General features: G+C 39.2%; 1 protein-coding gene across 1 annotated transcript; it reads right to left on the bottom strand.

The window, feature by feature from the left end:
• Nucleotides 1–1819: 1819 nt before the first annotated feature.
• On the bottom strand, nucleotides 1820–7451 carry LOC146576002 (somatostatin receptor type 5-like). Its single transcript, XM_085272616.1, has 4 exons — nucleotides 7139–7451; nucleotides 4830–5532; nucleotides 4378–4716; nucleotides 1820–3125 (listed from the first exon to the last, which is right to left on the bottom strand). The coding sequence occupies exons 2-4, from the start codon at nucleotides 5493–5495 to the stop codon at nucleotides 3051–3053; spliced, it is 1080 nt and encodes a 359-aa protein (XP_085128742.1). The 5' UTR covers nucleotides 5496–5532; nucleotides 7139–7451; the 3' UTR covers nucleotides 1820–3050.
• Between the last annotated feature and the right edge of the window lie 5140 nt (nucleotides 7452–12591).

The raw sequence follows: 12591 nt of genomic DNA, 5'->3' as shown, positions 1-12591 counted from the left end.
AGGTCCAGTGTTTTTCAAAATGAGCTAATATTTCCACAAAATATGATAATGTCTCAAACTAAACATCTGATACATTTTCTATGCAAATCAATCCTCTCTGTTTGTATTTACACTTTAGTCAGAGTCTTAATTTTTTTTGGAACTGGGGTTTGATGCAAAGCTTCACTGAAACATGGTCCAAAACACAGAAGTGACATGCAGCCCGCAGTATGCTGTTGAGAAAACAAACACTTCCATCACCCATTCCCTTCAGGTTGCACTGGGACTGACATTTTTCCAAGTCTTAAAAACCACTTTAAATGTTCATATTAATGGCTGAATAATTAGAATTTAGAATATCAACCTTTCTGACATTATTTTTGCTTTTGCATGATTTTCTTACACTTCTTAGATTGACAGAGAATAAAATCCTTTCCTGAAATGATGAGACGGTTTTTTAGCACCTTTGACACCCTGTCAGTGTTAATGTGGGGATATTATGTGGTTGTTAATGTCATTGTGTCTTTGTATGTGAAAACCCTGCCCAACATTTGTATAATCCTCCTTCCTGTTAAACATAAAATACACTTTCAACAGGTTTAAGGTGCTGAAAACATTCTTAGGAGATTTTGGTCCATATTGACATGACATCCAAAGGTGCTTATTGTCAACTTCAAGACACTGGTTTGAGGTGGTTTGATCTTTATGACACGGTGTGTCATCCTGCTGGAAGCAGCCATCAAAAGACTGGTACATTGCAGTCATGAAGTGGTCAGCATTAATACTCATGTAGGCTTCGGTGTTTAAAATTTCTCAGTGAGCTAATATCCCCTCTACTATTACACCACGACCACCACCAGCCTGAACTGTAAAAACAAGGTAGGATGGAACCATGTTTATTGTTTATGCCAAAAGTCGCAGTAGAAACTCATCAGACCAGACAACGTTCTTAAAATCTTCTGTTATCCAGTTTTGATGAGCCTGTTTCAACCTGTAGACTCAGTTTGCTGTTCTTAGCTGAAAAGACCTGGCACCTAGCATGTTCTTCTGCTGCTGTGGACCATCTGTTGATGCTGTTTTGCATACCTTTGGTGCAATGAGTTATTTGAGTTACCATTACCTCTCACAACAACAAGCCCGCTTTCTCTTTCTCTGACCATTCTCCGTTAAGCTTGGAGATGGTTATGTGGGAAAGTCCCAGCAGTTTCTGGAATACTCAGTTGGTGGCTGTCTGGTACCAACAACTGCGGTACATTCAAAGTCACCTTTCTTCCTCATTCTGATGCTCTGTTTGAACTTCAGCAGGTTATCTTGCATGTTTATGTGTCTAAATCCACTGAACTGCTGCAGTGTGATTGCCTAATTAGATAATTGTGTTAAGGAATTTAGCAGGTGAACAGGTGTGGCTGCCAAGAGGCCCAGTGAATGCACATATCACAACTGTGCACTTATAATACATCCTGCTGTGTGTCAGCCCCATTCCATATCTACAAATTAGAGAATATACAAACATGTTGCTACTTTAGAAATATTAGATACTTTGTTTTGATGTATGCATTTTATATGTCTAACAGCTCTCATACCAGTGTTTACTTACTATTTGACCATTTTCCTTCATAAGAAAAATGAGACAGCTACTCCCCTTTTACTACTCCTATGAATGGAAGGAATAATGCATAAAAATATTAACATTTACTATCAGATTCAATGGGAACGTGCTGAAACATACATCTGCTTTTATTTAAAAAAACATACAATCACAGTTAGTGGAATAAATGTACATATAATGCAACTTTGTAATATATATATATATATATTTATTACATATATATATACAATTAATTTTGTTTAGTTAGTTACTGTTCTTACTGTCTTGGAGCAACTGTGACCATGGAGATGCAGAGTAACAGACGTCACCGTTTATTAATGGTCAAAGTAGCTTCACTATTTTTTTCCTTCGTATAGGTGACCCATATACAACACATTTAACTTTCATATGCATAACAAACTCAAATTCACTCGTCTTTTCATAATTCACAGTGCTTTGAACACAAAAAAATTCCCTTGTTCCATTCTCACCTGTAAGGCTTTCACAAGTCCATCTGGATTTTTAACCAAGCTCAAAGTCACGACTGGTCACATGCTTTTGCTTGACTCATGTTACAAATATAAGACGGGTAAGTGCTGCTCAGCAGGTTTGTCCACCAGGTTGAGAATGCTGCTTTACTTCCCCGTGTTGTCCACTCCAGTCTGTCAGACTGACTTTAATATGTCCCAAAAAACCTGTCACATGAAAATCCACCGTAACAGTCATGACCATTCAGCCAGCTTTACATCAATCAACAAGACAGTCACAAGTCTAGTAACAGCAGTACAAACCGAATACTGTAAATTCACAAATTAAAGAACGAACAGTGTCTGAGATAAAGCGGTGCAATAGGAGCCCGGGTCAAAGATGGCGTGAATGTAAGGCTAATACCTGATACATGAATATACGTTCAATCTAACGTCATTAAAATGTATACCGGTATTTCCACAGAACTGATTAACTACTTTGTTATACACAGTTTATTTCTAAAGGAATGCTTTCACTTTTCAAAAAAATTAACCTAATTTTCTTTTAAGCTGAGCACTAAAAGACCCCTCTTGTTTTTATCACAGTTACTTCAACACAGAAAAGAGTATGATAGTTGTTTAGTCCCAAATGCGCTCAGTAAGGTAAAGTCAGTACTTTCACTGAAATGCACATTTGACTGAATTAACAGGTAACAGCACCATGACAAGCTAATAGAGGTGAGAAAGCATGGGGTCTAATAATGCAAATTGAAAATTTTCAGCATTTTGTAATCCGATGACGTTTTCTACGTCATCATGACATAAACTTATGCCTTGTATAACACAGTCAGTCTAGTACAAAGTCCATAAAAAATATGCTGCAATGACTTCTTTTTACTCCTTTGAATGTTCCACTCAGGAAGAAATGATCATTAATAAAGGCAGGTTATTAAATGACAAGGGAGAAAGCATCCAGGTTCCATGTGGTATCAAAACAGTACATAGTGGATCAGCAGTCATTGGCCATTCACCACATTTTTTGTATTGAGAGGCTCACTGTGAGCGGTCCTGAGATCCTTCAGCTGGACGGACTATGGAGACAAAAGCAGGCACAATACTGGATTAGAGATGCAGTAAATGCAGCAATGGAAAACATATACATATAGATCTGGATCTGGGTAAGTATTATTACAATTTTCAGACTTATTCAAAAGTACAAGCTGATATTTACAATTCAGAGACAGGAAGGCATTTAGTTGTGTTGACACATTCACATGCGCTAAAAAAAGTGCTCAGAAGTTTAGTGTTTCTAGGAAATGCCATTATTTTGAAAGATCTCAACACATATCTGGGCAGGAATGCAGAGGCATATTTTCAGAACTAATCTGTATTCCAGTGAAGGATTGCGTTACTCAATAATATTTCTACTTAATTTTAGCTTGTTTAAAGTGTAACTGATCATTAGACTAACCCTCAAATAAGCCTCTTCAACTTCTTCTTACTCAATGAAATAGAGATATAACGCTTGTTATGAGCTAGCTCTAACCAGACTAGAAATACAAGTGGAGGGTAAGGGTTCACGAGTAACCAAGAGAACAACATCAATATCTCCACTTTGAAGAAACATGCCTCACAAGTTCAGATGAAATGGTACCTGCATGAAAAATGCCCGAGTGTCAATGGTAAACATGTGTTTCTTGGCCTTTCTTGGATTCTGGCCTTCGAAGCAGAGTTGGCAGAAAAGCCACATCAATTAAAAGGAACCGCTTGAGACGCACAAATGTACACAATGTGCAGATGAAGACTGTAAAAATAGCTTGTTTCAGGGCTGTTGTGAGTGTTTTATATATGTTGAGAAAAGAAAAAAAAAAAGGAAAAGAAAATCTACCCATTTTTCTTTGCTAATCCAATTCATGGCTGCAAGTGCCATGGGAGGTAGACCCTGGATAGGTTGCAGGACCAATACAGAAAGACAGATAACCATTCATGTTCACATTTACACGTGCAGCCAATTTATAAAAGCCAATTGTCCTTGCATGCATGTTTTTGCACTGTGGGAGGAAGCTGGAGTATGTGGAGAGCAACCACGTAGGCACCGTGAGAACATGCACGGATTTAACACCCAGGACTGTCTAGTGCTAACCAGCCAATGCAACCTGTAAGCTGCGGACAATAACCTAAAATACAGCTGTAATCTATGCAAAAACTTTGCACCTAATTGGATCAATAAAAAGGGTTAGGTGACCCCCCGCCACCGCCACCACCCCTTCAAGTGTTAGTGTCTTACTGTTCCTATTAAAACTTTGCACAAATGCTGTATGAGAAAACAGGATATTGGTTTACCTTGGTATCATTCTGTCTACCCTGCAGCACCTGTGCAGCTCTGGCAACATTTGCTTTCTGAAAGCAGAGCACTTTCTGGAAGCTCTCTTTGAAGTTTTTGGAGAGGAAAGCATAAAGAAACGGGTTGGCACAGGAGTTGACGTAGGTGAGGATGACCACGGAAAAGTAGATGTCCATACTGTGCTCAGGGATGATATGAATCAGGTTGACAATGTTGGTGGTGTAAAAGGGAAGCCAACAAAATACAAAGACCAGCACGATGATGACCACCATGCGTGTCACCTTGCGCTCGGATTTGCGCCGCTTAGTCAGGCCTGCACGTTCACGTGCTGACCTCACCTGAAAAGGAAAATTAAAAGAAAGTTTTAATGAGAGCGTGAGAGCAGAATCTCAGCAGAATAACAAAAAAATATATTAGCTAAGTCACAGGGTGCTTTTATTTGTCACTTTACCTTAATGACAATGAAGAGGTAGCAGAGGCAGACAACAATCAGAGGACCAAAGAAGCTCAGGATAGAGGTGTAGAGGATGAAGACAGCAGACCACACATCATGTGGTTCAGGCCAGCTCATGTTGCAGGTCTTAAAGTCCTCCTGTACACTTGAGAAGATGATGACTGGCAGAACAATCAGGAATGACACAACCCAGACTATGCAACTAGTTATCTTCGCCAACCTTGGTTTCCGCCATTTAACACTGCGAACAGGATAAACCACGAAAAGGAAGCGATCGATGCTCATCAGTGTCAGGGAAAAGGTGGATGCAAACTGGCTCATAGCATCAGCAGTCATGCTGATCTTGCAGACAGCTTCTCCAAATGGCCAATAGGAAAGCACGCTGTTGGTCCCTATGAAGGGAATCCCCAGAATGTAGAGTTCATCCGCCACAGCTAAGTTCAGGATGTAAATGTTAGTTGCTGTGTTCATTTTTGCATAGCGGGCCATCACGTAGATGGCCAGTGTGTTACCCAGAAAACCCACGATGAAGACGATGGTGTGGATGATGACAATGACCTTGTTAAACGGTAGCAGCATGGTGGTGTTTGAGAAACTGTCCGCAGTAAAGTTGTAAGTGGAAGAGATGCTGACATTCTCAAATATCCCACTGTAGTCCTCCATCTTCAAGGAGGTAGAGCTGATGTCCACTGGAGTTATGCTAGAAAAAGTCACAAAAGAGAAAAAGACAGAGTTGTACAATTATTATACCACAAACCTAAATCACCCCGTAAATGTTTTCACTGCTGCAAATGCATTTGCAGTGCTGTTAACAATCTGTGTGCTTTCTATGAGGTTGTTATCTGGATAGAGAGTTCAGAAGTCTGCATACATGACAGTCACTCTCTAGCCATAAATGTACCAGAATATTATTAATGCTACTTGCACACTGGTGCACACTGACACGGTAGTGAGTAAAGTTCTGTTTGTGCACCTCTGCTGCTGCAGTGCATATGAAAAGAGCTATAGTTTATTATATTGTGGAGGATTTACTATTCTGTAGGTTTCTGCTTTAGGAACTCTATTTTTGCTGCCCTTTGGATCACAGAGAATCAGCAACATATGGGGAGAGCACCGATTTCTTCATATTTACCAGGAGAAACTCTCCAGTGAATACTCTGAGTGAGAGAGAGAGTAAAGAAAATGCCTCCCAAGGCTCTTGAGTTCACTTCTTCTCACATATGCTCACTGCTGCAATCAAAACAGTTGCCACTTCACCAGAACAGGCAGCCGTGATCATCATTTTATGTGTTTGTGGCCAGCACAAGCATTACGTATTTGATTACATTCGCTTTTTATATTAAAGAAAAAGGACATGATAATCTATATTGCATTTTCACAGATCTAGGAGGATTCTTCCCTTTGGTTTAACCCCCCCCCAACCTTTAAGTGAGATTTTTTAATGTATATTTGTTTGAGGCGCTAAACTAAACCAAAACGGTGTAATTCAAATGAGAGATATTTTCAAAAGCTGGTACAGATGCAAAGCTCAAAGCAAAACTGCAGACTAACTTCAGCTGAACCAATTCATCAGACATAAAGAGAGTAAAAAGTGGCAAAAACAATCAACTTTCTTCTCCTATTTACAGCTTCTACCTTTTTTTTATGTTGTTGTTGCTGTTAAAAACACCCCAAAACCTTCAAACTGGTATTCTGTTTCATGTTGGCATCTCAAAGTTGCCCCCAGGCGCCATAAACGTGTCACACGATGTAAAACAACAAAGAGTAATGATGGCAACGACCAAAGCAGCCAGCATTCTAATAGTTAATAATCCGCGCACTTGTAGTAACTGCTCCTTCGGTAGCTCACTTAAATAATCTTATAACTGCCTGTTGTCGGGCGTTCCCAGCTGAAGCTGTGAAAATTTGTTGCACAAATAAATAGTGTGACGTAAATATTAACCGAAACACGCTGAAAAACAAAGGAGTGACGCGCAGCCCGCAGTATAATGTTGAGAAAACAAAATATGTCCAGCCCATGAGCCTTCAGGCTGCTTTAAGCTTGCCATTTTTGTTTTCCACCATAGCCCCCAGTTAAGGGAGACAGTTTAACCGTTCATATTCATATTCAATAAACGAAATCAACTAAACTACTACTTTCATAAATAAAACTTTAAGGCTTCTTGAACATTTTTCTAAGCATGACAACGTATTTTTGCCCACTTTTGGTAAATATTAGTTAAACTATTAAAATACCTCTTCGAATATTCTTTAAACTCAGTCTAAGTTAACATGTAATTCATGTCCAAGCATTTGCTTCCACCAACCTGTGCGCTCCCGTGCGCCTCTCCACGACCCAGCGCGTCTTAGGCACTCATGCGCTTTTGGAAACGCCAACGCTCCTTTCACAATTTCTTTTAAACAGGAAGCATCTCACTTGACTTCTCATTTTGTGCCATCTTCCCGAAGTCTCCGTGGTCCAGTCTCCATAACCAGCCACGCCAAGACTGCTGTTATCTTCGCCTCCCCACGATTTTCCTCAAGCTTCTTCTAGAGAAGAAAACCCAGTGTGCGGAGAGATGCTCTCCTGCAATGATGAGAAGGTCTTGTAGTATCCACGACTCACTGTGAGTGTTAATGTGTGGGGAAACTTCGTCCCGCCTTCGGATGAGGAAGCCCCACCCACGAGGTCAGTTGTTGGTATAAAAGCATGCATTACAGCCCTCCTTTCCTTTAATTTTTTACTGCGACTTTTATTGCCGCCCTTTAGGTTAATGATAACATGACACTTTTACCATTATTGTGAAAATAGTGGAGGGAGATGGAGCAGTGCCAAGCTCCAGCCAGAGGAATAAATTACCTTGATGGTGGCCTTGGGCACCTGAGATATTAGAGCAAAAGGAAAAGGGAAGGAAAGTGGAAGGGAGGGTGAGGGTGCACTTTTGAGGAAGACATTTGATGATAATTGTGTGGGAAAGCTGCCTAATTTCAAGCAATTAGTTTCATGTTGTTGTCATCCAGGTCAGTGCAGCGTTAACTAACACACACACACACACACACACACACACACACACACCACATATGCAGGCAGAGTGCGCTTGCAGAGGCACACTCACACAATGCCCCGCTCATGTCATTAGTGTCATGTCTGTATCAGGCTAAAACACCACACAGGGACATCAGTGACTTCTCACAGTTTGAAAGGTCCAGTTCACTGGTTCAAACCAGATCAACTGTTTATAAGTAAACACTGCCGGACAGGTGTGCACAGAGGCTTGCCCTGAAGGGACAGGTGGTGTGTAGGGGCATTTAGGATACCAGGATAATGATAAGGCTCATTTATACTAAGCTCTCACCAATGCAGGCTCATGGGTTCAAATTTTATAAGGCCAACGTTTTTGTTTTTGTTTAGTTTTTCCAGAACTAAAGAGCTTCACAAATGCTTTTTACTTTATAGAAAACTAAACAAATGAAAAGTTGCTAAACTGGTCTGTAACTATTAACAGCAGGACTATTAAAGAGGAGCTCAAATACAGTTTAGATGTCTAAACTGTGGCTCCAGCCAAAATCTGGTGCAGTGAAGGTTAGAATAAAGTCAGCATACCAGACATTTCTAAACTTCTCCTCAGAGACTGCATTAGCTGCTAGAAGAAAACACCTGGATCTTTCATCCAGCTGCATTGTTCTTACTGAGGGATGCAGATTTATTCTGTCTTTTTGTCGAAGGAACGCTCTTTGCATTCCTTCTGTTCTTTATAAAACTGTGTAATAACTCTTCTTTCTGTTACAGGTGAACACGTAAGATTACACACACGTATTTCCGCATCATATGCAGACCAAATTTAATGCTAACCAAATAATCACACTATCATTTGAACTATGGCAAACTGTTGTCATGTATTGAAACAAACCAAATTAACCCAGTTTACTATATGTTAAACTTTGACTCTCTCCTTCAAGGTCAATAGATTTGAAGGTCAAAATTATTATGATGTCATACAGAGCTGTTATAAACTGTGTTTCTTACTGCCATATTTTGTATTGACAACATGTAAGCATGTAGAGAATGATATCTAGAGATTCTAAATATCACATTATAGGAGACATGATGTCACGTTTGACCTCTGACCTTCCAACATCTGTCATGCTATTCTTATATGTCACTACACTACAAACTTCTTAGTGTATGTTTAAAGAGCACACATACACACAATACAGTACTACTGCTCAAAGAGTGAGCTGCCTTGGCAGTGGTTTGCACTCTCGTAGTGCTTCCTTTTTCATTTAATTTAATTTAATTTAGTTTTTCTGTATTATACATGTCATTTACTTATGAAAGCATCTTTTTTCCCTTCATTAAACGATGAATGATCTATGAATTAGGGTTGATCTGATATCCTCGTGTTAGTGTTGTTCCCAGATCATCATACTAAATGTTGTTCCAGGATCAACATTGCAAGTGACCAATCAGAATGTTGTGACGTCATACTCTTGCGACTTCGGGAAAAAACGGCGTAAAACAAAAAACTGTACTAAAGCTGCGTGAAACCGCCTCTGTCCGCCGATCAACGGACCCTGACCCTGACCCTAACCGTAACCCTTTAATAAACGGTAAGCAGAATTGATATTGTCCTTGCAACATTGGAATTTCATAAATGCACGAATGGCTTGGCGCGCAAAAGAATAACGTCACAACAATGTGATTGGTCACTTGCAATGTTGAACCTGGAACAACATTTTCATGATGGTCTGGGAACAACACCAACACGAGGATATCAGATCATCCATGAATAAGCCTGCATTAGAAACATGAGAAAGCATTTTCTTTCATGAGTAAATTCACGGTCCAATAACGGCTTCATGTAGAAAATATAAAAATGTTGAAATGCAGTTGGAAGTGAAGCATAACGGTTTCCTTTCTTCTTGATCTCTGCCTTTCTTTTCTCATACGAGTCACTGTGGCTTACAGCGGTTGTCATGCCCCCTGCCTTTCTATATCAAGCCTTCTCTCTGTGGGCACTGAGATGATATCAGAGCGGTGTCTGTCACTGACTTTGTCTGGCCGACGGCAAAAAGCTGGCAGAGATCGATGAGAGAACTACTTCTAGGTAAATGGAGCGATACTTATGTGCTTGGAACTGGAGGAGCTCTTGACCCAGCTAAATCAATACTGAACCTCTGGTTATAAAGAGGAGACAGAGGGGATGAGTGAAAGAAAGAGGAAGACAGAAGAGAGAGATTAATCAGATGATGTCCAAAGTGGGGATTGTGTGTCTATGTGTTGACAGATCTATGTGTTTAACTCCCTCTAAAATCACCTTGGCAGAGCTAAAAACAGCTAAAATTCACAGAATCTGAAGTGAGCTAGCTATTTAGAGTGACCTTCTTGACATACAGCACCCAGGGGTAAGAGTTTTGTTTATTATCTTGTGATCTGATTACATCACAGTGCAGTCATGTCATAAGCTTTTATGCAAGTTTAATTAAATTGTATTATAGAAACTGGCCTGTGCCTAGTGGTAGGAGACACAACAATCTTGATCCAACAAAAAAAGCCTGCATTTATTTACTTTCTGCTTCAACTTAAAAGTGATTTAAGAGTGATCACCAGGCCACCTGTGCGCATTTACTTTTGTTACAACGAAGGCAAATAATGAGGCTGTTTGCTTCTACACAGACTTCAAATGGAGCCGATGGCTGTGGTGACCTTAACGTGCACGGTGTTAGCATGTGGGGACAAGCATCGTGCTAAAAGCTAACAAGGTTTACCTGGATTCAAGCAACCCCTTTGTCAAATGTGTGCCAAGATGAGAGTTTTAACAAACATTTTATAATTTGGCACGTTCCCTGCTAGTTTAAAACCACCCGCAAGGCTAAAGTATCTCGGTAATGTGAAAAGCTGCAGTATTTGCAGTTATTACGGCACTTCCTGGACTTTACACTTCAATGAGGCAGTTCCTGATTTAAACAGATTTAGTGTAATTCAATGAAATGCCGAAGCTGTTTGTTATTGAAATATATATATATATATTCAAAAAATATCTGAAAGGAGAAGTATTACACAACAGAGGAACAATTTGATTCAATTATTTTCTTTTATAAGACAGTGCTTAATGGCTCAGGGTGTTTGTGGAGTAACAGCTTCCCCTAGTGGGATTTCAATATTATTCTAATAACCATGCACACTTTTTTTTAAGGCCATCAGATATCAGTCATTCATAAAGGCCTTTTCTTTTAATAAAATACTTCAACATATCTATGCAGAGATGGGTTCATCCACTCATCCAATTTATTAACAACTTTTCTACTGCAGGGTCATGGTTTGAAAGTGATCAGTGATTAAAAAGATAAAGATAGTTTAGTTAAATTATAATTTTTTTTGACAAAACTGATGCATTTTTATGTTATACAATCAAAAGTACACCATCACTCTGAGGATTTATTACATGTTTTTGTCTGTATTTGCATGTCACATCACTGACAAAAAACAAGTTCATAAATCATTTGACATAAAGACAGAGTTAAGTTAAAGTAACTTTACCTTGAACTTAACTCAAGTTATGGCCTATTCAGTGTTATGTATACCGCGCCAAATCACAACAGCAGTCGCCTCAAGATGCTTTATATTGTAAGGTAGACCCTACAATAATACATACAGAGAAAAACCCAACAATCATATAGAATAGAATATAATTCAACTTTATTGTCATTGCACATGTCACAAGTACAAGGCAATGAAATGCAGTTTGCATCCATCCAGAAAGTGCTTTAGCAACAATATAGATATATTACAAAATATATATTAACAATAATTTAGATATATAGATATATTACAAAAATGGGTCTATTATTGTTACAATGTACATGGTATGAAGGTATATTATGAATATGCTATAACTATAAGTATGTACAGGCTGTAGTGAGTGTTCAAGCTATGTACAAGATATAAATGTGAAACTATAGAGAAATATGAAATATGAACTATACAAGTTATAAACAGTTGTAGGACTATAATTATTGTATTGTATAGAATGATTGTCTATACAGCATTGACAGTAGTGCAGTTTAGATCAGTGAGATATGTGGATAATTTCTACAGTGGTTATATAAAGTGCTAGTGGTTGTGAGTGGTGGTTCAGGCCATGTTATTATTGTGTGTATGAGGGTACAGTTGGCCATTTGTTTGTTTTTGCTCAAGTGTGTGTGTGTTCAGTTATTGGTGGTTGTTGGTGTGTGTATGTTCAGTCCATGAGTTTAATGTGGGTCCAATGTCAGGAAGCAGAGTGACCTCCTATGAGCAAGGACTTTGGTGAAAGTAGGAAGGAAAAACTCCCTTTTAACAGGAAGATACCTGCAGCAGAACCAGGCTCAGGGAGGGGCGGCCATCTCTCACAACCGGTTGGGGTGAGGGGAGGAAGACAGGATAACATTGTCTCTGTCCACGGTGCAGTGGGTTAGTAATAAAGTAGTTTTATATATGATATGAGCCAGAGCTGAAGTTTTGGGGAAGTTTGAATATTTTATGATCAAAGATAAGACCTGTTTTACTACTACTACTACCAGTTTAAGCACTAAAATTTACTACTGGTTTCACTTATTAAAATAAACATCTTCCATGAAGTGGACAGTGTAGTGATATTTATTAAATTCTGTAGCTCATAACATCACCTTCTTCCACTGCTTGTCAACCACTCAGGCGTCAAACCCTATATTTTTTCGAGCCTTTACAAATCGCATAGTTTGAGAGGATCTGAACACAGGTCCATGTTCCCTTTCTCAT

The sequence above is a fragment of the Mchenga conophoros genome, linkage group LG4 (genome assembly GCF_057382185.1).
Source record: "Mchenga conophoros isolate Kocher_MC1m ecotype Shallow Benthic linkage group LG4, M_conophoros_male_GT1.1, whole genome shotgun sequence".
NCBI classification, from domain to species: Eukaryota; Metazoa; Chordata; class Actinopteri; order Cichliformes; family Cichlidae; genus Mchenga; species Mchenga conophoros.
This window is presented reverse-complemented; position numbering and strand designations above follow the sequence as displayed.